At 49.8% G+C, this 22,860-nt stretch overlaps 1 protein-coding gene across 9 annotated transcripts in view; it reads right to left on the bottom strand.

Annotated features, from left to right (window-relative positions):
* The window catches only part of Tmco4 (transmembrane and coiled-coil domains 4), an 82,714-nt gene that overhangs the window by 40,273 nt on the left and 19,581 nt on the right, over window positions 1-22,860 (bottom strand). For 8 of the 9 annotated variants that reach the window (XR_008213529.1, XR_008213530.1, XM_052715241.1 and 5 more), the window contains 3 exons: window positions 20,347-20,521; window positions 18,988-19,015; window positions 5,874-6,006 (listed from right to left, as the gene is read on the bottom strand). Coding sequence is in view for 7 of the 9 variants with exons in the window: in XM_052715241.1 (XP_052571201.1) it covers window positions 5,874-6,006; window positions 18,988-19,015; window positions 20,347-20,521 (336 nt within the window). In the remaining 2 variants the exon portion in view is untranslated. The remainder of the gene's footprint in view (window positions 1-5,873; window positions 6,007-18,987; window positions 19,016-20,346; window positions 20,522-22,860) is intronic. The other variant, XM_052715243.1, reaches the window with a different exon arrangement.

A 22,860-nucleotide genomic window follows, 5' to 3' on the forward strand; every position in this document is an offset into this window, starting at 1 on the left:
GTGGCTCGGAGCCAGTGGCACCTGCACATGGCGGTCGTGGACTATGGAGCAGATGGATGCGGAGGGAGAGGTGCAGGGCCCAGCACCGCTGGCTCATCCATCCCTACCTCTCTACGCTCTGCAGCTTTCTCCGGGCATGGACGGTGTTCTGGGTGGGTTTCTTTTTTGGGTCTGAGTACAGATGTGTTCAAAAGCATGTGGCCATTGAGTGCACGTGGGGGCCAGAGGTGACATCAGGTGTCCTTCTCAATTGCTCTCCACCTTATTTTTTGAGCCAGGGTCTCTCCGTGGACCTGCAGCTCACTGATTCAGCTACGCTAGCTGGCTAGTGAGTTTCCGGTCTCTGCCCGTCTCCACCCAATCCTAACCCCAAGCACCGGGGCTGTAGGCTCCTGCTGCCACATCTAGATTTTTCACATGGGTGCTGGGATCCGACTCAGCGCAGCAACACTACCCACAGAGACATCTCCCCGGCCCCGGGACAGGTTTCTCAAACAGAACCGATTATTCCAGGAAGTGCTGACTACTCCGCTTCAGTGGTGCAGCTCCCCGACCACTGTGAAAACCCGAGGGACAGAGAGGGACACAGAGGGACACAGGCTAAATGACAACATGCAAGTGAAGCCAGTCGCCATCCAGTTAGATACTTAGAGAACAAACAGGAAGTGCCAGAAAACGTCTACGAGCTCGAGGCCACTCTGGTCTACATGGCGAGTTCCAGGCCAGCTGGGGCTATATAGTGAGGCCTTGTCTCAGGTAAATAAATAAATAAAATGTTCACAGCTACTATTAATGTATTTACTAAGAACCTAGTAAAGTCTGCAAGTTAGTGCCATTGATGTGATGTGGCACTGTTGGCTTCCGGATTGTTCCCACAGTGACATCCGTATAATAATGGCACCAGATGGTCAGTGGGCTTAGCTGAGCTTGATGGAGTCAAATGACAACAGAATCAATAGGGTCCCTGAGGTCTGTGTGACTTAAATGCATAAAGCTAGTACAACAGAGCAGTTCTGCAGAGACCGTGCTCACGAGATGCTCTGGCCCCTCACAATCTCCTCCACGTTATCATTTATGTGTTCGCAAACATTTTTTAACTGGAAAAGATTTAAAAGAGAAAATTTTCTTTCTTTTAAAAAAGCTTTATTATTTTGTGTGTTTGTCTACATGTGGTCTGTGCATCAGATGTATGTAATACCAGCGGAGGCCAGAGGAGGGCAACAGATCTGGAGTTACAGCTGGTTGGGAGCCACCACGTGGGTGTTGGGAACTGAAGCTGGGTCCTCTGGAAGAGCAGCAAGCACTCTTAACTTCTGACCCAACTCTACAGCCACCTTTTGTAAACAAAATAACTTATTTATTCTTTTAAAAACAAAATAACTGTTATTTTACTTTTTCAAGTTTTTATTAACTTTTACAGTATGTATATATGTATGTGTGTATGTTTATATATGTGTATATAAGTGGAGGGCAGAAGGTAAATTGTGGGGATCAGTCCTCTGCTTCCACCACGTGGGTCCCAGGGATTGAACTCAGGTTGTTAGGCATGGTGGCAAGGGCCTTTACATGTTGAGCCATCCTGCCAGCCCTCAAGGAAGCCTGATCTCTGACATTCACTTGCACGGCCTACTGATTTCCAGATGTGCACCCATCTTAATAACTGCTTTCCTTGTAAAATGAACAGCCTCCCTTATCTTCTCTGATTATTGCAGCATTTTATTCTTGCAATGATTCCAGGTGTCTAGTTGACTTTCAACACTGAGCACCCAAGGGGAGACGTCTGAGTCACAGCTAGGATTCTTTCTTCCTTTTCCTTGGACGCTGAAATTCTGAGAACTCTAAATCTAAATGACGGCTTTACTTCTGCCATGGACTTTGCCATCTGATTAGACAAAATGGCATCAGACAGCCAGTCGCTGGCCACACCCACCCTCTAGAATGAATGCTAGGCATGAACTTCAGCTGATGTTTCCATGTCACCCAAGGGCAGACCCCACACTGGCTGTAAAAACGGCTCAAGAAGAGCAAGATCCCAACACCGTTCACGATGTGGAGCCACCAATCAAACGTACCCAGAGGCACCTGATCTCCCACGAGAGCGTGTTCTCTCTGGCCTCCTCCCCACCACCAGTTGCCAAGGGAGCTCAGGGCCCACATATGCTAGGTGAGCACTGTATCACTGTGCTTGCTGGCCATCCGCTTAGCTCCAGGTTCAGTGAGAGACCCTGTTTCAAGAAAATAAGGTGGACAGTGATAGGGCAGGACACCCATTGTCCTTGTCTGTCCACACGTGTGTGTGTATGTGCGATCTACCTGCAAATGGTGTACATCCCCCTGCCTCAGCCCACCCTGAGAGCCTTTTCTAGTTAAAGCTGGGAAGAAGGGAATCTGGATTTCGAATTGGGCCTCAAGAAAGTAACACACAAGCTGGGCATGGTGGCGCACACCTTTAATCCCAGCACTCAGGAGGCTGAGGCTGGCAGATCTCTGTCAGTTCGAGGCCAGCCTGGTCTACAGAGTGAGTTCGAGAACAGCCAGAGCTACACAGTGAGACTCTGTCTTGGGAAAAAAGAAAAGAAAAAAAACACACACACACACAGGCTGGATGACACGGTTGAATCAGAGTGCCATTGAATGGCTATGTGACCTGAGCTGAGTAAGTCACCCAGCCGAATCCTCATAAGGATTGTACAAGTCTTAGATGGGGCAGCCCTGGGGCCTGCATCAGGAAGCCCTCGGCAGGAGTTAGACACTCTTGTAGGAGCTATGAAATTCAGCCTTGTTCCAGCTGAGGGTCACCGAGGCCCGCAGCATACCTGGCACTGTCCCAGGCTTTTGATATGAGGTAATTAATTTAATCCTCCTACAGCCCTCTAATGTAGAACTACCATTAACTCCACACCAAAGCTTAAATAACCAAGACACGGAGAGGTGAGGTCACTCAGTACACAGGGAGGCTGGGGTAGCCTTAGTATTCAGGTGAGGAACAAGCACACTGGGGTGGCATGTCACATTCTGAGTCCCACCTACAAAGAAACACTGCAGATAAGCTCACTAGAAAGCCTTAGTATTAAAAGAAATTTCTATAGAAGCCAGTCCCTTAACACAGAGGTCACAAACTGGTCTTGGTGCCCAGAGAAGGCAAGGAGCCTGCCCAAGGCCACACAGGAAAATCAGTGGAGACCTGGTCTGAACAGCTGCTCTCCTCTGATCTCAAATCCTTCTAGAGAATTCTAGAGTTCTCTACAGTGCTTAAAATGCCACATTCAGATGTAATAATAACATAATTGCAACATTACTGCTAACAAATAGATGATGAGCTATATGGACCCATCACTCTTGACTTCCTTTCTGCCCCACAGGAAACCGAGGCAAAAGGTCTTGACTGTTATCCCCATTTTACAGGTAAGGAAACTGAGGCCCAGAGACTTCAATAACTTGCCCAAGATCACAAAACTAGAGAAGTCTGGAGCTAGACTGTGTTGGGGCTTCCGGTGTCCATCTTCTTGGACTCTGTGATATGGACAGAGGGAGAACAGGCCTCCCTGGGTAACATGCTCCTGTCTAACAAGGTCCTCAGGCACTAACTGCGAAGTCTCTCCATCTCAAGACTGTGAGGCCCGACACACTTTGAACCTAGCTAAAGAATGTGGTAATGGTTCTTGTGACAATGACCTTGTGATTAAGGTCATTGGCCCGGGTCCAGCTGCTTGCTCCCTGGCATAGTTCTGCGCATCAAAACATAAATATTTTCAGATTATTTCTTGTGTGTGTGTGTGTGTGTGTGTGTGTGTGTGTGTGTGTGTGTGTGTGTGTGTCTGAGGATAAGTGTGCACATATGTGTGTTTATGGGGGTAAGTGTGCACATGCGTGTGTGTTTGTGTGTGTGGTAAGTGTGCACATGCACGCATGTGTGTGTTTGTGTGTATGTATGAAGACCAGGGGTTGACACCAAGAGTCTTCCTTGATCACTCTCCATTTGAATTTTTTGAGACAGGGTCTCCCACTGAACCTGGAGCTCCCCAGCTAGCACCAGGACGCTCTTGTCTTTGCCTGCCCACTGCTAGGGTTAGAGGTGCTCAATGCCGTGCCCAGCTCTTACATGGGTACTGGAGGCCTACACTCAGGTCCTCACGCTTGCATGGCCAAGTACTGCCTGAGCCATCCCCTCAGTTATTTCAACAAACTACCTGAGCCTCTGGTGGCACAGACCTTCAGTCCTAGTACTAGGAGGCAGAAGCAGGTGGATCCCTATGAATTTGAGGCTAGCCTGGTCTATCGAGTAAGTTCCAGAACAGACCAGGATTACATAGAGAGACCCGTCTTAAAACAAAACAACCAATGGCCAGGGGGTGGTGGCGCACGCCTTTAATCCCAGCACTCGGGAGGCAGAACCAGGCGGATCTCTGTGAGTTCGAGGCCAGCCTGGTCTACAGAGTGAGATCCAGGACAGGAACCAAAACTACACGGAGAAACCCTGTCTCGAAAAACCAAAACCCAAACAAAACAACCCACAAACCCCAAAACTACCCAAAAACCAAAATCAAACTGCCCTTGGCACTGCTAACACCCTCCTTTTGTTCTGGAGGGAGACGGCTCTGCCTCTGAGCTGGGCTGCAGACTTCTATCTCCCACTGGGTTGAACTGGTGTAACTGGGGGATGAGGAGAAGCCTGTGCTGGGCTGCAGTGTCTGGCGCCTGGTGGAGTAGGTCAGCATCAGGATGGCACTGGGGTTGATTTATGATACTAGGATTAGATGACGCCCAGAGCTGGGCTCCGGCCAAGTCACAAGGATGATTTTCCTTTCCACATTCTTAGTGTGTATATGGGTGGTGGCAGGGTGCATGGTGTATGCATGCACGTGCTCGTGTGTGTGTGTGTGTGTGTGTGTGTGTGTGTGTGTGTGTGTGTGTGTGTGTGTGGTCAGAGGACAAGCTCTGTTTGACACTTCTCAGACACCATCCACTGTTTCTCATATTTAATTTTGAAGCAGGGTCTCTCAGTGGCCTGAAACTCACCAATTTGGCTAGGCTGGCTGACCAGCGAGTGCTAGAGATCCACCCACCGTAGTGAATGCTGGGATTACAAGTGTGTACCACAGTAACCGGCCTTTTCTGGTTCTAGGATCAACCTCAGGTCCAGTGCTTAGAAGGCGAGTACCTTGAGTTATCTCCCCACACCCCTTCCCATTCCTGACCACACATACAGCACAGGGGCTTCTGAGTGGTTCCAGGCCCTTGCCACCTGCCAGCCATGGGTTGAGCATTTTCTTTTTCTTTTTAAAGATTTATTTATTATGTATACGGTGTCCTGCCTGCACGCCAGAAGAGGGCACCAGATCTCATTATAGATGGTTGTGAGCCACCATGTGGTTGCTGGAAATTGAACTCAGGACCTCAGTGCTCTTAACCACTGAGCCATCTCTCCAGCCTGAGTGGAGCATTTTCTGACAGGATCACATTCCTTTCAACAATGACCCCGAGAGGGCACTATCCTTATAGCCATCTTATATATAGGGATACTGTCATTAGAGAAAGGAGGCCACCTGTCCACAGACAAGTAGCGGATGGTTCATGTGGTCCCACAGACAGTGCCATAAAAGCTTGAGGTGAACTAGGGCGTCAGGACCGTTGGATGGCGGCCATATATCCAGGGCCTTTAATGAATATCTCTTCTTGCAAACACAGCCAAGCCCAAAGAGGGTGGCAAGTGACTTGCTAAGGTCACTCAGCGAGGCAGGGCCACTTGGACTCTTTGCCTAGTGGCCCTTCTACCTCACTGCATGGCCTCCACATGGGAAGGGAACCTGTGATGGGCAAAAAGCCCTCAAGTGGAATTCAGGTTTCTCCCAGGGGCTGAAAGGGTGTCTTACTCAGACTCCTCCTCTTTGGTGTCCTTTAGGCTCTCTAGGAATGCCTCTTCGAGTATATCAAGCTCCTCCACGGGCACCTGGAGCAGGGAAGTCACGTGACAAACGAGGACTCTGGCCCGGGCATCATAGTGTCCTTGAAAGGAAACAGAGTGCCCAAAGAATCAGTCAGGTTTTAATCCAGAGCTGTCTTCAGGGGCACAAGCAACCAACCTGGAGGTAGAAATAAGAGTCCCAGGGAAGCCAGGCTCAGGGGCGGAGCTCAGCAGCACCCACCTTCCTCAGCGTCATCCCCTGACCCAAGCACACCGGGCCACACATCCCTGTGTGCCTGTAACGCTCCAAGAGGACAGTCTCCATTTTCTGTCCTAATGACCTTGGGTCATGTGACACTCTGATTCCTAGATAACAAATATGAGTTTCTCACAGCAGGGCTTCAGAATGTTAAGCTCTATGAATTTGTTTTCATTGCGGCAATGAACTGCCCAAACATAATCTTTTTTTAATTAATTAATTGTGTGCATGTAAGCCAGGGCATATGTGTGGAGGTCAGAGGACAACTTGCAGGAGTCAGTTCTCCCCTTCCACTATGTGGGTTCCAGGGATCGAACTCGGGTTATTGGGCTTGTCAGCAAGCTCTTTTAACTGTGGAGCCATCTCACTGGCCCAGATGGAGTATCTTAAGACAACGCAAGTTCATCATTTTACAGTGCTGTGGACAGATTCCAAACCAAGGTGGCAGCCGGACTATTTCTCTCAGGGAGTCAGGAAAGATCTGTTCCTAGCCTTTCTGAGATCTTGTACAAGCTGTGCGTGTGGGGGGGGGGGTGTGTATAAGAGAGGGAGAGAGAGGAATGTGTATGTGTTCATATGTATTTGTGTACTCATGTGTGTGGAGGTCAGAGGTCAACAGGGTTTTCCTCCACCTCTTTCCACCTTATCTTTTGAGACAGGGTCTCTCACTGAACCTGGAGCTTGCCAGTTTGACCAGTCTGACCAGTTCCAGGAATGTACCTGTTTCTGCCTCCCCAGCGGGGATCAAAAGTACGTGCCACTGGACATGGCTTTTCTGTGAATGCTGGGGACTGAACTCAGGGCAAGCACTTTAGAGACTGAGCCACCAGTCCCCAGGTTCTCACACATACTCCGCTCCTGTCTTTATATAAGGTTTGCTAAGTATCCCAGGCTGGCCTTGAACTCACTAAGTAGACCAAGCTAGCTTTGAACTTTCAGACCTTCTACTTTATCCAGGGACAGTGCCCAACTCCTTCCCCAGTTTCTAGAGGCCGCCCACAGTCCTTGGCTCTTGGCCACATTACTCCAATCTCTGCTTCTTTTTTTTTTTTTTTTTTGGTTTTTCGAGACAGGGTTTCTCTGTGTAGCTTTGCGCCTTTCCTGGAACTCACTTGGTAGCCCAGGCTGGCCTCGAACTCACAGAGATCTGCCTGGCTCTGCCTCCCGAGTGCTGGGATTAAAGGCGTGTGCCACCACCTCCCGGCAACCTCTGCTTCTTACTGGGTCTCCTTTCTCCCTCCTCCAGGGACCCTGGACTCCATCACGCCACCATCTCCATTCAGAACGATCTCCTCATCTCAAGATGCTTCATCTGGACGCAATTCCAAAGTCTTTTGTGTCACGTAGGGTGACAGAGTCAGAGGTTCCAGAGCTGAAGGTTGGCACCTCTGAGGGGCCAGCTTCTACTGAGCCTTGAACCTTTATTTTTCCCCAGGAAGTCTGGACCCTCTGCAGCTCACACCTGTGCTGCGGCCTGTGGTCCTGCATACAGCCTGCCTCCTGGCATTCCTGTGTGACTGCCTGGTCTGTGTCAGGCTAGCGGACACGCTGACTCGTCCAAAGGTCTATGGTAGCACCTGCCTTCAGTGGGGTACAGTGTAAGAGCTTAAATTCAGATTTTTGTTTTTGTTTTGTTTTCAGAGACAGAGTCACGGGACTTGGCATTCATCTGTTCTACAGTCTTGTGGGCCCTGTGGAGACACGAATCATCAGAAGATTTTGGTTCCTGCTGCCCATCTGTGTTGTTTGATGGCAGGGATGAGGGTTCCTGGCTGGGGATACAGTTCAGTGGCAGAGCTGATCTAACATGCACTGGGCTCCATCCTTAGCCACATACACACATACACACACACACACACACACACACACACACACACACACACACACACACACACACACACACACACCCCAGTTCCTGCCTTGGCTGGTGGGGGCAGGAAGGGGGCATCCTTAGACATACATTATAATGGGAGCTGCCTACGTGCTCAGGGACAGACAAGTGTGTGTTGCGTCTTGGGGTCACTGGGTTAACACAGACAAAGGCACTCCTTTTTCTTTGAAGGGAAGTTTGTGACGCCCAGGTGGTAATCGGGTTGCAGAGAAGGCTTGGCTGGGGTGATTAATGGGTGGCGATTGTAATTAGCTGGTAATATATGCTCCATGGGTCAAGGCTGTGGTGATTCAGGCTGCCACGTGCATGGGCACTTAATAAGGAGAGGTTAATATCAGATGCAAGGCCCCTTCCTGTGAAGGGGAAGCTGACGGGAAGAGTCATTTCAAAGACTGTGGGGGCTGGGCTTCTGTTTGAGGCAGATGGGTGGCTCCCAGGTCCTAGACTATCTCAGGCAGTTTGGAGCTGGTCTCCTACCGGCTTACTAGGTGGCCAATTCACTTGTAAGAGGTGGCCCAGCCGCCCAGCCACTTTGACCCTGGGCATTGGTCTCAAGCAGTGGCTCTCAACTTGTGGATCGTGACCCCTTTGGGGGTTGAACAACTCTTCCACATGGATCACATATTGGATATCCTGCACATCTGATATTTACACATTACAATTAATAACAGTAGCAAAATTACAATTAAGAAGTAGCAATGAGGGGGCTGGAGACATAGTTCAGTGGTTAAGAACACTGGCTGCTCTTCCAGAGGTCCTGAGTTCAATTCCCAACACCCACATGGCAGCTCACAATCTGACGCCCTCTTCTGGTCTGCAGGCATACATGCAGACAAAGTGCCTGTACACATTAAAAAACAAATAGTAATGAAAATAATTTTATGGTTGAGCGTTACCACGACATGAGGAACTGTATTAAAGGGTCGCAGCATTAGGAAGGTTGAGAACCACTGGTCTAGAGGCTTCTGATTCTCCCAGCCTAACATCCAGGCCATCAGCTAAGGCCAGAGTCGTGTCTCCTAAGAACAGACTGGTTTGAGCACTCTGCACCCCTCCGTTGCTACCAGCTGGCATGCTGTGGCCATTGCTCTCCTGTCTCCAGTCCCCCTGCTGGCTCCTCCTTTTTTCATGCTGGCCTCGTGCATTCCATTTTCCCCATGGCAGCCAGAAAGATCCATTAAAACCTTCTATCAGATCATTTTCTGTCCCAGCTTAAAACTCCCAACAGCTCCCAATATCTTTAGAAAAAAACCAACACATCTTGTTCCCAGGCCCCGCCTGAGAGCTTCCCTGGCATCCTCTACTACCTGTCTTTGTTTCAGACATCAGCCATCAGGCATCAGCCATCAGTCAAGCCCAGAAGTCGAGTGTGTGCTGACCTCAGGCCCTTTATACGTGCATGCTTGCTGTCTGCAAAGCCCCTCCCCCAGTGCACTGCCAGGCTGGCCCTTGTCCACCGGTCACGCTTCAACTTAAATATCGACTCCTTGGAAAGGCCACTGGCTGCTCACCAAGAGCAGCCCAGGCTCAGTCATTCTGCTTCCCACAATTGTGTAGACTCTTGTCTGGCTTGGCCCATTAGCATGTCGGTCCCACAGGGCAGGGCTCTCTGCCTGCTCCGTTCTGTGTCTTCATGCCTGGCTTAGTAGCTGCACTCGCTGACACATCACAGTCCTCTTGGCCCACCAGGTTCTCTGCTGTGTCCACAGCCCCACATGACACAAAAGGCCTTTGCCACCTCTATGTGAGATATTTTTTTCAGGAACTCAGAGTCTTTCCTTCCTGGGGGACATGGGGGTGGGGCACAGAGCATAACTGGCTAAGCCCCTCCCCCAAGCCCTTATTATGAGCCCAGCTCTGGCGATGATTAGAACACTCTGTCTGAGGTTTATGCATCGCTCAGTTCCTTCTCAGGGGTCACCTCCTCTGGGAAGCCCTTGTGGATGCCACACCATGGCCCTGCCTCAGCAGCAGCAAGTCCTACTGATCACCATTTAGATGGGCAGTTCTGGAGCTGGGGATGTAGCTCAGTGGATAGAGCACTTCCCTGACATGCACGAAGCCCTGGCTTCCATCCTGCATGCCTGTTACCCCAGCACTTGGGAGGTAGAAGCAGGAGGATCATCTTGGGACCTTGTCTCAAACAAACAAAAACAAATATGTTGGTGGTTTCAATTGCCTACATTTTTACTGTCTGCCTCTTGTTGTGAGATATCTGATATCTTTACCATGTAAAGATATGTCACTGTAGTTGGTTTAATAACAAGCTGAACGGCCAATAGCTAGGCAGGATATCCGGGCATAGAGAATGCTGGGAAGAAGGTAGTGGAGACACCAGGGGTGTAGAGCAAGCAGCATGGGCATTACAAAGTCAAGGTAACTGAGACACATAAAAGAACATAGATTGCTGGGCGGTGGTGGTGCATGCCTTTAATCCCAGCACTTGGGAGGCAGAGCCAGGCGGATCTCTGAGTTCGAGGCCAGCCTGGTCTACAGAGTGAGATCGAGGACAGGCACCAAAACTACACAGAGAAACCTTGTCTCGGAAAAAAAAAAAAAGAATCCTGTGATTTGTAATCACACTAATCTAGAAGTTTCAGTTCTCTACTGCCTACTCTGGGCCACATTCTGAGCTATACTTTTGTTCTACCCTGCTTTCTCAAACCTTCTCAACTTCCTGAGCAGGCAGGCATTCACACCACCATGTCAGAGGAAACCGCACTAGGCTGGGTCACTTGCTCAGGACCATTGGCTCCTTGGTAGAGAAGCAGGCCATGCCCTTGACCCCAGCTGTGTGTGTGTGTGTGTGTGTGTGTGTGTGTGTGTGTGTGTGTGAGCACTAGGATGGAACCTAGGGTCTTGGGCATGCTACATCTGGCCCCAAGAATATGTTTTAAATCTGGCTTTGTTGAGATATAACAGGAGGCTCCTGGGTCTGGCCAGCACTAGGGGCATGAAGCACACAACCAAAGGCACTCAGAATTGCTGTTTGTTTTGTTTAAAGGCAAAGACTTACTGTAGCCCATTCTCAGTCCTCCAGCCTCTGTATCCCGAGGGCTGGATTACAGGCATGCACCGCCCGACTGTCCCTAGTATTACTCATCCTGCCACCTGTAAGATGGTTCTGCACGGTAAAGAACAAGGCACAACCGTGTCCATCCTCTCTAGTACGTCACACTGAACAGCCGCCTCCGAGCTGGGGCTTCGAGCAAGGCTGTGAGCTGCCTGCTGCTGTGCAAGAGCTATGTCCTTGAACTCTCTTCTTCCCAGGGTCTGGGGACACCCCTCCCAGACCCACTGCACCCCTCATGCACCCGCTGGCCTGCCTGCTGCTCTGCTAGCTCCCTATTCACCAGCTTTCCCGACTATGCACTTCCAGGAATATTTATTATTTATCCCTTTTCTTACTCTAAGTGAAAATTCTCCTGTGAAAGAGAAGCCGCCCCATATTTCGATCCCATTTGTGGATTGCCTATGGCTAGGGCAAAGGGCACAGAGATAGACTTCAGAGGCTGCCTCCAGCTCAGCCTCCTCAGAGGCCATGCCAGCCATGTAGCTGCATGCATGCCTGTGTCATTCAGGCCTGAAGGCAGTACAGCAAGGGATGGATTGTGGGTGACGCTTCAGGGTTAGAACCCCACCACTTGGCTTCCAGCTATATGGTCTCAGACCAGTTACTCTATCCTCTGTGCCATACTGTCCTCTTCCGTAAGATGGGGACAGCCATTGCACCTGTCCCCTAGGGGATTGTGCAGCTTCTACCAAAGAGTGCTTGGAAAGGAAGTTCTCAGCTGGGAGCCAGGCATCCAGCAGGCACCCAGTGAATTCTGCTATAGGAACTGTTCCCAGGGCCTTGTGCAGGGCCTGTGTACACAGCAGCAGTTCAGAGCTTATTTGCTGAATAGAGGAAGCGGGATGTTGCAAAATAATCAATTGCCCACATCTCAAGGATACAGCCAGGGAACTCAGCAATTCGGTCACAGGAGGGACATTTCAGCCAGGCCTGCCTCACTTCACAAAGCCTTGATCACTAGCGGGAAGCAGTGCAATCCCTCCAGAAAGACTTCTCACAGAAAGTAGAGTCGAATGTAAGGCACACGCTGCTATGGCTCACGTGCATGCACGTGCAGGGGGCGCGGGCTTTCTATTGATCCGTGGGGGATCCGTGATAGGTACCGAGAGTGCAGAGGGCAAAACTCAGGGTTCAGCTGCCCTGGTTCTGATTCAGAGTTCACACTGAGGTTCACGCTGCCTTAAATGGAACTTTGAGATGTAACCCTGGGCTACCTGCTTAACCTCTGGGGCCTTGATTTCCTGCCTGTAAGCAGGGACAACAGTATGGATTTCAGTAGCTGAGGTTACATACTATGCAATAACTCACAATCTATATAAAGGGACCAAAGAGCAACTTGAATGACTTGTAAGGATTACTGAGTGCAAATAAACAGGTCTCAACTGTGATAGCAACATTTTGATGTGGCACTGACATTGTGTGGGTGGATGCATAAGCACATATATGAGACATTGGCTGTCTTCCTCAGTTTTCCTCTCATGGGACCTAAAGCTCACTGATTCAGCTAGGCAGGCTGGCCGGCTAATGAGCTTCAACGATCTGCCTGTCTCCATATCCCCAGTGCCTAATTTAGAGGATTGCTACTGTGCTTGGCTTTTGCGTGGGTGCCGGAGATCCGAACTCAGATCCTCACACTTGTGCGGCCAGCACTCTACTGACCGAGCGGTCTCCCCAGCCCTGGAGACCCTGTTGACGGTCACATGGGATGTGCTATTGACATCTAATGGATAGAGGTCAGGGAGGCTGCTTGACGCCCCACAGCAGGCAGGATGCCCTACCACGTAGGACCCTCTGCTCCAAACATCCACAGAGCCCGCTGGGCGAGAGCTGCCAGCTCAGGCTGGTTACCTGCGCTGCATGGCTGGTTTTTACAGTTGTGTGGGCAAACAGCCTTGTGAGGTACTACAGGATAAAAGAGCATGACTGGGAACCCACCCAGTTGCCAATATAGCATTGCTTTGTAACAATCATCCCCAGATTCCTGTCAGGAAAGGTCAATTTTCCAGCAAGTTTTGAGAAATGTGGCCTTTCATGTTGATATCCTGGGCTGATTCTATGATTATTCATCCTGCCCCACACAGGGAGAAATCCAGTCTCCCTGCTGGGCAACCCCAGTCAGCCTCTGGAGGAGAAGGATGTTCAGAGGGGCTGACAGCTCTGATCTAGGCTTGTTCTCTGAAGAAAGACCATCTGCCTATCACTCTGCTTCCTTTGTCCCCTCTCCTTCTTTCCTCTCATCCTTCCATCCACTCATTCAACCCACCCATCCATCCACCCATCCATCCATCCATCCATCCATCCATCCACTCATCCAACCCATCCATCCATCCATCCATCCAACCCATCCATCCATCCATCCATCCATCCATCCATCCACTCATCCAACCCATCCATCCATCCATCCATCCAACCCATCCATCCATCCATCCATCCATCCATCCATCCATCCATCCAACCCATCCATCCATCCATCCATCCATCTAACCCATCCATCCAACCCATCCATCCATCCATCCACCCATCCATCCATCCATCTAACCCATCCATCCATCCATCCATCCATCCACTCATCCATCCATCCATCCATCCATCCATCCATCCATCCATCCAACCCATCCATCCATCCATCCATCTAACCCATCCATCCATCCATCCATCCATCCATCCATCCATCTAACCCATCCATCCATCCATCCAACCCATCCATCCATCCATCCATCCATCCATCCATCCATCCATCCATCTAACCCATCCATCCATCCATCCATCCATCCATCCATCCACTCATCCAACCCATCCATCCATCCATCCATCCAACCCATCCATCCATCCATCCATCCATCCATCCATCCATCCACTCATCCAACCCATCCATCCATCCATCCATCCATCCAACCCATCCATCCATCCATCCATCCATCCATCCATCCATCCATCTAACCCATCCATCCATCCATCCATCCATCCATCTAACCCATCCATCCATCCATCCAACCCATCCATCCATCCATCCATCCATCCATCTAACCCATCCATCCATCCATCCATCCACTCATCCATCCATCCATCCATCCATCCAACCCATCCATCCATCCATCCATCCATCCATCCATCCATCTAACCCATCCATCCATCCATCCAACCCATCCATCCATCCATCCATCCATCCATCCATCTAACCCATCCATCCATCCATCCATCCATCCATCTAACCCATCCATCCATCCATCCATCCATCCATCCATCCATCCATCCATCTATCACCCAATAGAGTTCTGATCCTGCGAGGTGGATTCACTCCTGGTCAGATCAGAGGATGACTTCAGCTGTCTGCTTCGTTCTGTATTCCTGAGTATATTTCCTCAATTTACCTTAATAAATTTCCCTAACACTTTTTAAACAGACTCCCATGGATTTATTGCTTTATCTGGTGCCCAATGTGGGACACAAAAATGTAGCTGTACAAGATGCCAGCAGAGAAGTAATGCCACGGCCACATGGCAACATATAGATTAATAGAAATGGGTTGAGTTAAGTAAGAAGAGCTAGCTAGCAAGAAGCCTGACCCATAGGCTATACAGTCTGCAAACAATATAAGCCTCTGTGTGTTTACTTGGGACCAAGCAGCTGTGGGATGCCAGTAGGAGAGATTCATCTTGACTGCGGGGCTGGGCAGGATCAGAGAACCTTACAGCTACAGTTTGCCCCACCTCCCACCCCAATTAAAATGTCCCTGGGATGGAAAGTGACTTTATGTCAGAAAGACACTTTTTCAGATATCAAACTAAAGCTCTCGAGATAAGGTCTTGATCAGGTGTCCTTCCAAGAGATACATAGAAGGGAAGAAGGCAAAGTCCTTGGGAAGGCCAGAAAGGGATTGGGACCCAGACCAAGGTGCTCCGACAGTAAACAGAAACTGAAAGAGACATGAAGGATCTCATTAGAGCCTCCAGGGGGAGTGCCACTCCGCTGTCTGCATTTCAGACTCATGGCCTCTCAGAGGGTACAGAGAAGTCAGGTGGACAGCAGCACTTTGCCACAGGAAGCTAACACAGGCCTTGCCACTCATTAACTCTGGCAGATGAAATGGTTGAACGGCCCTGAACTGCCTTCCTCCATAAAGAGAACTATTTCCCAAACTTATTCAACAGGAGTTTGCTAAGAGCCTGGTGCTATGCTGAACCTACTGGAAGCTTCCCAGTGGCAAGGAAGTGGTTACCAAGGGTCACATAAGAAAGTGCAAAGCTACTTTGTTGCCCACACTGAGAGACCCAGTGGCTTCCCCTTGTGTGGCAGTTTAACTTCTTCATCAGTCTGACTGGATTTGGAATCACTGTGGGGCTGTTTCTGGCAAACTTTAACCGAGGAGGGAAGGCCAGCCCAGAATAGAGAGAAAGGAGAAAGCCAGCTAGATGTGAGTGAGCATCCATGTTCTCTGCTTCCTGACTGCAGGTGTCATGTGACCTTGCCTCATGTTCTTCCCACTACAGCCAGAAAGGCTTTCATCACCATGCCATCCCCTCCATGATGGACTGTATGTATCCTGGAACTAGGAGCCCAAATTGTTAGGTCTCAAACTTGGGACAAATGGCTGAGGTGCCTATCTGACATATCAAAGCGGACCTGGCCACCAGGTTCTCCCAGCATCCCTCAGTTCCTACCTGTTACAGGGCATGGCTGGCATACCCCGCCCCTCTGCCCTAAGCTTCTCCAACCCAGTAGTTGGGCTGCCCTTCCCTACATAATCCAGCCATTTTGGTTACCGGTTCTTTTGTCTACCCTGCACTCTCCTGGCTCTCCCCTCTCTCATCCCTTCACATGGCCCAGAACAGGGTCATGTTCACTCTGGACTCTCCCAGATGCCCCTGCCTCTGCCTCTGCTCTCTTTCTTATCTACAATAAGCCTTCTCTTCTACCATACCTAGGAAGAGTCAGGTCCTTCCTTTTATTTCTTTTTTTTTCATTAAAAAATAAACCCTTTCTTCCTTGAGCTGGTGGGTTTTTTAAAACTTTTTAATGTGGGTGGGTGTTTTGACTGCATGTGTGTATGTGTACCATATGTGTGCAGTGACCAAGGAGGTCAGAGAGGTGCTGGATTTGAATCCAGGTCATCTGGAAGAGCAGCCAGTGCTCTTAACCACTGAACCATCTCTCCAGCTCCAATGCTCTATTTTAAACACAGGGGAAAATGGTCCCCCACAACCATAAATTCTGCAGTTGAATCTCTCACACTTGGGAGATGAACACCTGGAATGAAATGAATGAGCCTCACCCTGGGAAAACCACGTTCTTGTGGTGTCTTTCCCACCAGCAGAGTATCCTTAGGTTGTTTTGCTCAGGCCCTTTGTCATAGCAGTAAGAAGAATACAACTGATGCAAGAAAAGCACACCGACAGGGATCCCTGTACTCCACAGTGCGGCCCATAGGCCTTTGGAAGAGTCTGACCTGCAGGCTAGAGAGGTCTAGAATGCTGTAAGCCGGGCATAATGGGCCATTCTGGAGAGTTTGAAGACCTCATCTATGAAAGACTCCAACTTGTGAAAATGAACATTTATTTGAAAAAAAGCCCAAACTGAATGTCAGGAGGCTTTCTCAGCTTGAATTCAACTTCCTAGAAGTGGTTTCTCAGGTTCAGGCCCTAGATATAGAGGAGACACCCACTATTCAGCAGCTGTGGGGGACAGTTTTATGTTGACTTGACACAAGTAAGTCATCTGAGAGGAGGGGACCTCATTAAAAAATGTCTCCGTAAGATCTGGCTGTAGGCATTTTCTTAATTAGTGATTGGTGGGGAAGGGCCATCACTGGGCTGATGGTCCTGGCTTCTATAAGAAAGCAGGCTGAGCAGCAAATGAGGAACGAGCCAGTAAATGCAGCACCCCTCCATGGCCTCTGCATCAGCTCCTGCCTCCAGGTTCCTGGCCTGTTTGAGTTCCTGTCCTGATTTCCTTCAATGATGAATTACAATGTGGAACTGTAAAGTCGAATAAACCCTTTCCTCCCCAACTTGCTTTCTGATCATGGAGTTTCATCACAGCCATAGAAACCCTAACAGAGGGTATGCACAATGCATGAGTTACTGGGTCATGGAAGCTTGCATTGAAGTTCCAGAAAGCTGTGGACTCTAGGTAATGTGTGGCACTTAGATTCCCTAGAAGGAGGTCCTGAGACCAACCATTGGATGAAGCTGTGAAGGTGAATCCTAAAATCCAATGGAGATTCCAAAAAGGGTGGAGAAAACCAAGGCCACGAGACATAAGCCAAGGAAAGCTCCTGTACACGGAGTGAAGTGTGCCCAAAAGAGACCTCTGTGCCGCAGGGGGCAGAGCTGGAGAGGCGGGCTGCTGAAGCTTGCTGGGGCACAGGAGTCACATGAGGAGGGACCGCTGAAAGCTCCGGATGTCAGATGTGGGGTGGCAGGATACGCTCCTTGTCCTCCTTGGGTTTTGGTTCTGATTGGCCCATTCTAGCCTCTCTCTGCCCCCACTCCTTCCTTTGGGAATGGGAATGCTTACTCTCTGTGTCTTTGTATATTGGGAGTGTGTGTATATATATATGTATGTATATGTATATGTATGTATATGTATATGTATATATGTATATATATATATACACATTTATATATTTCAAAATAGGGTTTCTCTGTGTAGCTCTGGCTGTCCTGGAACTCACTCTGTAGACCAGGCTGGCCTCAAACTCACAGAGATCCTCCTGCCTCTGCCTCCTGAGTGCTGGGATTAAAGATATGTACCACCACCATAACTTTATTTTTTTTTTCGGATTTACAGAGACTTATAGTTAAAATCACCTTGAGCATCAGAGGAGACTTTGGACTTCTGAACACTGTTAGAACTGTTAAGGTGAACTAAATACATGTTGCATTATGAGACGGCTATAGACATTGAGGTCTATGGGTAGAACGTTACCACTAAAAATTATGTGTTAGGGTATCACATTGATGAGGGTGGTACTGAGAGGGTTAATCTTCACTGAATAACCTCTGGGCATGTCTGTGAGGGTGTTTCCAGATGGGTTTAACTGAGGGAGGAAGGTCACCCCAAGTGGGTAGCACATGGGCTGGGGTTTTGGATTGAATAAAAAGGAGAACACAGACAGGGGACCAGTATTGAGCTCTCTGCCTCCTGACTGTGACTGGAATGCCACCAGCTACTCCAGTCTCCTGCTCCCGTGCCTTCCCTACCACGATGGGCTGTGCCCCCAGACTGTGAGCCGAAATCAACCCTGCCACCCTTAAGTCACTTCTACCAGACATTTGTCACAGCCGTGAGAACAGACACTGACATGCCAGGACGGAGCAAGTGGGTGGACCCGGGACAGCGAGTCATGGTGCCCAGCCCGGAGAGTGTATGCGAAAGGGTCAGGGGAGGGTGTGTGCAAGGATTCCAAGGCGCAGAAAGCACCGGACACCAGGGAGTTACAAGGAGCCACAGCTGGTAGAAGCCACACTTGGGGCTGCGACTTGACTGTATTGGAGGAGGAGGTGGGAGAGAGGATGTGAAGCCCACTGGGGCTTTGGGGCCATATTGGATGTGCTGGAATCCCATGGTGGGTATGGGGCAGGGAGACAAGGGTGGCCAGACACTCCTCTGGAAACATCGTTGAGATGTAAGTGGAGAGAGAGCAGGGAACTGGCTGGAGTGACAGGGAGGAGACCCCCGCTGTCATCTAGGCAGCCTCAGGACAATGAGTGGGGGGAAGGGGACAGACTTGAGGGTTATGAGGCAGAAATTTAAAAAGCCCCATCAATATCACACGGTGACACCCTGGGGCAGACACAGGTGCGGCATGGTCACCGGCTGCCCTGCACCCACATCACAAAGGCAGCAAATCCACTTACCATCCTTGAGTGAGAAGCTGAGGAGGTCCTGTGGGGAAAGGAGACAGTTATCAGTGAAGTGCTGACAGCCCACCACCCAGCTCACGCGACAGACGAGCACTGAGTCCTATCAAGTGGAGATGGCCTAACAGTGGTGAGCCAGGTAGCCACTGTGCACGTAAGTGAATAAGCAGGCCAAGGCGAGGAGGGGAAGGCCCTGCTTCCTCCCTGTGCACGTGGCCACCAGCAGCCCATGTCTGTCACAGCTTCTGCCTACTTAAACTGCACTCAGAGAGGGTGAGTGACATGCTCAAGGCCACACAGCAAAGCTGCTGCTTCAGAAAAAAGTCATAACTTGGTAGAATGCAGGCTCTAGGGGCAGACCACCAAGGTTCGAATCCTGGTTTTGGTTACTTATGAGCTGTGTGACCTGGGGCAAGTGACTTAACCTCTCTATGCCTCAGTCTCCTCAACTACAAAGTAGGGATGATTACCCAGGTTAAACATCCTAATTAAAAACATCCCAATTCCAAAACTATATATACATTTTTAAAGATTTATTTATTTAGTGTATGCATGTGAGCATGTGTGAATTTATGTGCACCATACGTGTGCAGGAACCTGAGAAGGCCAGAAGAGGGCACTGCATTCCCCAGAACTGGAGTTATAGGAGCAGCAAGTGTTGTTATTGATTGAACCATCCCTCCAGTAACTCACTCCCAGTTCCAAAAATTTTTCAAGTGAAAAAAATTCCATATTGTGAACTGTGGTACTATGCCCAAAAGTATTAAAAATGTATAAAATTACCCCCAGACTATGTGTATAAGATGCACAGGACACATGTGTCAATTTTGTGCATAGTATGCATGTCTCATCTAAAGATACCTTATAATATGTGCGTAAATATTCCAGCCTTGGGGCTGCTGGGGACGGAGAATGAGTCATTTCCCTCCAACTCAGTCACATGGGCTGGGGTGGCGCATGGTCCAGTACTCCATTGTGATATATTACAGTGATGCTGAATGGTCATGGTAGGAACCATCACTACCCATTTAACACTCAGAGTGCTTATAATGGGATCTTGCCTTTACAGAGGTTAGCACATTTAATTCTCAAACAACCTCCTGGGGCATGTGACACAGGCTGAGTACCCCATGTCCAAAATGCTAACAACCAGAAGTGCTTGTAAGACTTCCAGTTGGGAGGGGGAGGCTGGAATATTTTTTGACTTATTTTTATTTTATGCATATGGGTGTTTTGTATGCATCTATCTCTGTGCACCACATGTGTGCAGTGCCCGTGAAGCCTGGAAGAGGGCGTCAGAGCCTTTGGAGCTAGAGTTATAGATGGTTGTGAGCTGCCACCCAGGGGCCAGTGCACCTGAGTGACTGCTGATGGGTCTCCTTTCAGGATGGGGTCCTTCAGTAAAGTCTGAGCAAAGATGTCGGCTTCTTCACCTCCCAGGCCGCTGGCAAAGGCAGTCATGGTTGGGAGGACAGCTTCGGACAAATGCAGCCATTTTACCAGGCCCGTCACAAATTCTGTGCAGAAGGAACTATAAAAGATGTAGTTAGATCCCAGCCCTCTGGAGAACACGGCCTGGAGAGCCCACAGTGGATGGACAGGGTCACATATGTCAGCCTGTGACTCAGGTCCAGGAAACACAGAGACAGTGTGAATGGAATCTCAGGTGACACAGCTCCTGCCTTCAGTTCATGCCAAGACTTTTTACCAAGAGGCACATGAACCACAGGAATGAAGGTGCCAGCTGCTGCCACCTGTGTGACCTGAACCACGATGGGGAATAAGGAATCAAGGGACAGAAGTCACCCCCAGAGTGGTGTGATGTGTGAGGACAGAGGGAGGGACCATGTGCTAAGCAACCCTAGGTCCACCTGCAGACCTGGACAGCAACCCTGGGAAACCAGGAGATGTGCCTGGATGTCACCACGGACTCATTTCTGGAAAGACGTCCGCTGCAAAGGGAACGCTCACCCCAGCAGGTGTGCTGCCATGGGGACTGCTAGGGGGCAGCGGGGCCACTGTGGAGAGTTGGGAGCCCCATGATCTGAGATAGAAGCACACTGTATCTTCTTGGGGACCACAGCAGAGTCCACACTAGACGTCTGATGCAGGCTGCCCTCTGGAAAGGGCTGAGGTTTTGGCGAAGGGTGGTGGGCTGTGGGGAATAGAATTCATCAGGAAGTAAAGAAAAGGGAAAAGGTTGAAGTCTAGATTCCTCATTTAAACTCTGAAAGCGGAGTTCCAGCCTGTAAACACTGCCCTGGGCTTCCAGTCCTGGACTCTGCTCCTGTAGGGAAACTGGCAAGACCATGGTGGACTCCTGGAAATATTTAGAGATTGCTGGTGGTGAAGGAACCTAAGGAGTCCCCCCTTACGCCACCCAGCCCATTCCTTACAGCTGCTGCGGGGCAGAGAGAGCTTTACAGCTAGTGCCATCAGGGTGTGGGGTGGGAGCTGGGGGCCAGACCCTGGCTTTGCTGCCACCAGAACCTGGTCTGAAGGGAGATTATTGCTCCCCCACCTAGGACCAGCACCTACAGAAGGGAAGGAGGGGGCGGAGCTCGGCAGAGGGAGGGCAGCAAGCTGCCACCTTGAGGGACACCTCAACTGCCACTGCCATTGACCCTAGCGGAAGTTCTGAAGATGGGTTCCTCCCCCCACACACAGTGGTTTCAAGGGGTGACTCTGTGCCAGGGATCCTGGGGAGTCAGGTGACATCTTGGAAACGCAGTCCTGTACAGCTGGGGCAGGCCCCAAAGGTCATAGAGAGCTCAGGGCTGTGCTAACAGTCCCTCCTTCCTTCCTCTGAGGAGAACAAGAGAGCCACAGCAACTTGGGAAGGTAGCTTGTCCTCTGTCTGTGCCCCTGAATTACTTATCTGTAAAATGGGTTCAAGAGACTAGCTTCCCAAGGCAGAATACAGCAAGCAGAAAATGTCTGAGCAATGCTAGTCAGCAGGGTAACTGACGGACAGGTGACTGAAGGAGAGAGGGAGGAAAGGGTGAGAATTGGACTGTGACATCCAGCCATCCTGGGAAATCCTCAGAGAACCCACTTCACCTTTCTTATTTTCTAAGGCTGTAAAAGGTAGGTAACACTGGGACCCACCCCGGGAGTTATATAAGAAGATAAGATGACAGGAACAGTGTGTGGCATCTGCAGACCTGCAGTAAATGTTATCTCCCGTGATGGCCTCCTGATAGATAACTCACTTCCCACTGGGTCATCCCGGGGATAGCAGGTGGGTGTGGATGGCGATGTCTTCAGGAATGATTAAGTGGGTGAACACAACGGACCAGTCAATGTAGTAGAGGAATGACTCAGGGCCAAGGGAGTAGTCTAGCCTGGCATCTGTCAAGAAAGACCCAAAGAACTATCTTGTTGGGCTGGAGAGATGGCTCGGCCGTTAAAGGCTAGGCTCACAACCAAAGAACGATCTTGTCACAAGAGCACAAGGTTAAAGAGCAGAGCACCAGTGCTACCGCCAGCTGTGGGGTCCTGGGATCGGTTTCTCCAGCTCTCTATGCCTCGGACTTTTAATATATAAAATAGTTGTGATGATGAGGAAACCTAATTCACAGGGCTGCCGGAAAGATCAACAGAGTTACTCTCTGTCCTGGGCTGAGAAGGGCACCTGTGAGGCACCACATACCGACGTATTTCTATAATGGGTGCTCTAGTTCCTTTTCTGTTGCCGTGATAAAATATCCTGGCGAAAAGCAGCTCAGGGAAGAAAAGGTTTACATGGCTAACAATTCCAGGTTACAGTCCACCACTGTGGGGAAGTCACGAGGGGAACTTGAAACATCGTATCTGCAGTCATAAACAGAGAAGGAACAAGTCCATGGACTCTTACTTGTTTGCTGCTCT

This window comes from Peromyscus californicus, unplaced genomic scaffold, assembly GCF_007827085.1.
Source record: "Peromyscus californicus insignis strain IS unplaced genomic scaffold, ASM782708v3 Scaffold_5__1_contigs__length_169319896, whole genome shotgun sequence".
NCBI classification, from domain to species: domain Eukaryota; kingdom Metazoa; phylum Chordata; class Mammalia; order Rodentia; family Cricetidae; genus Peromyscus; species Peromyscus californicus.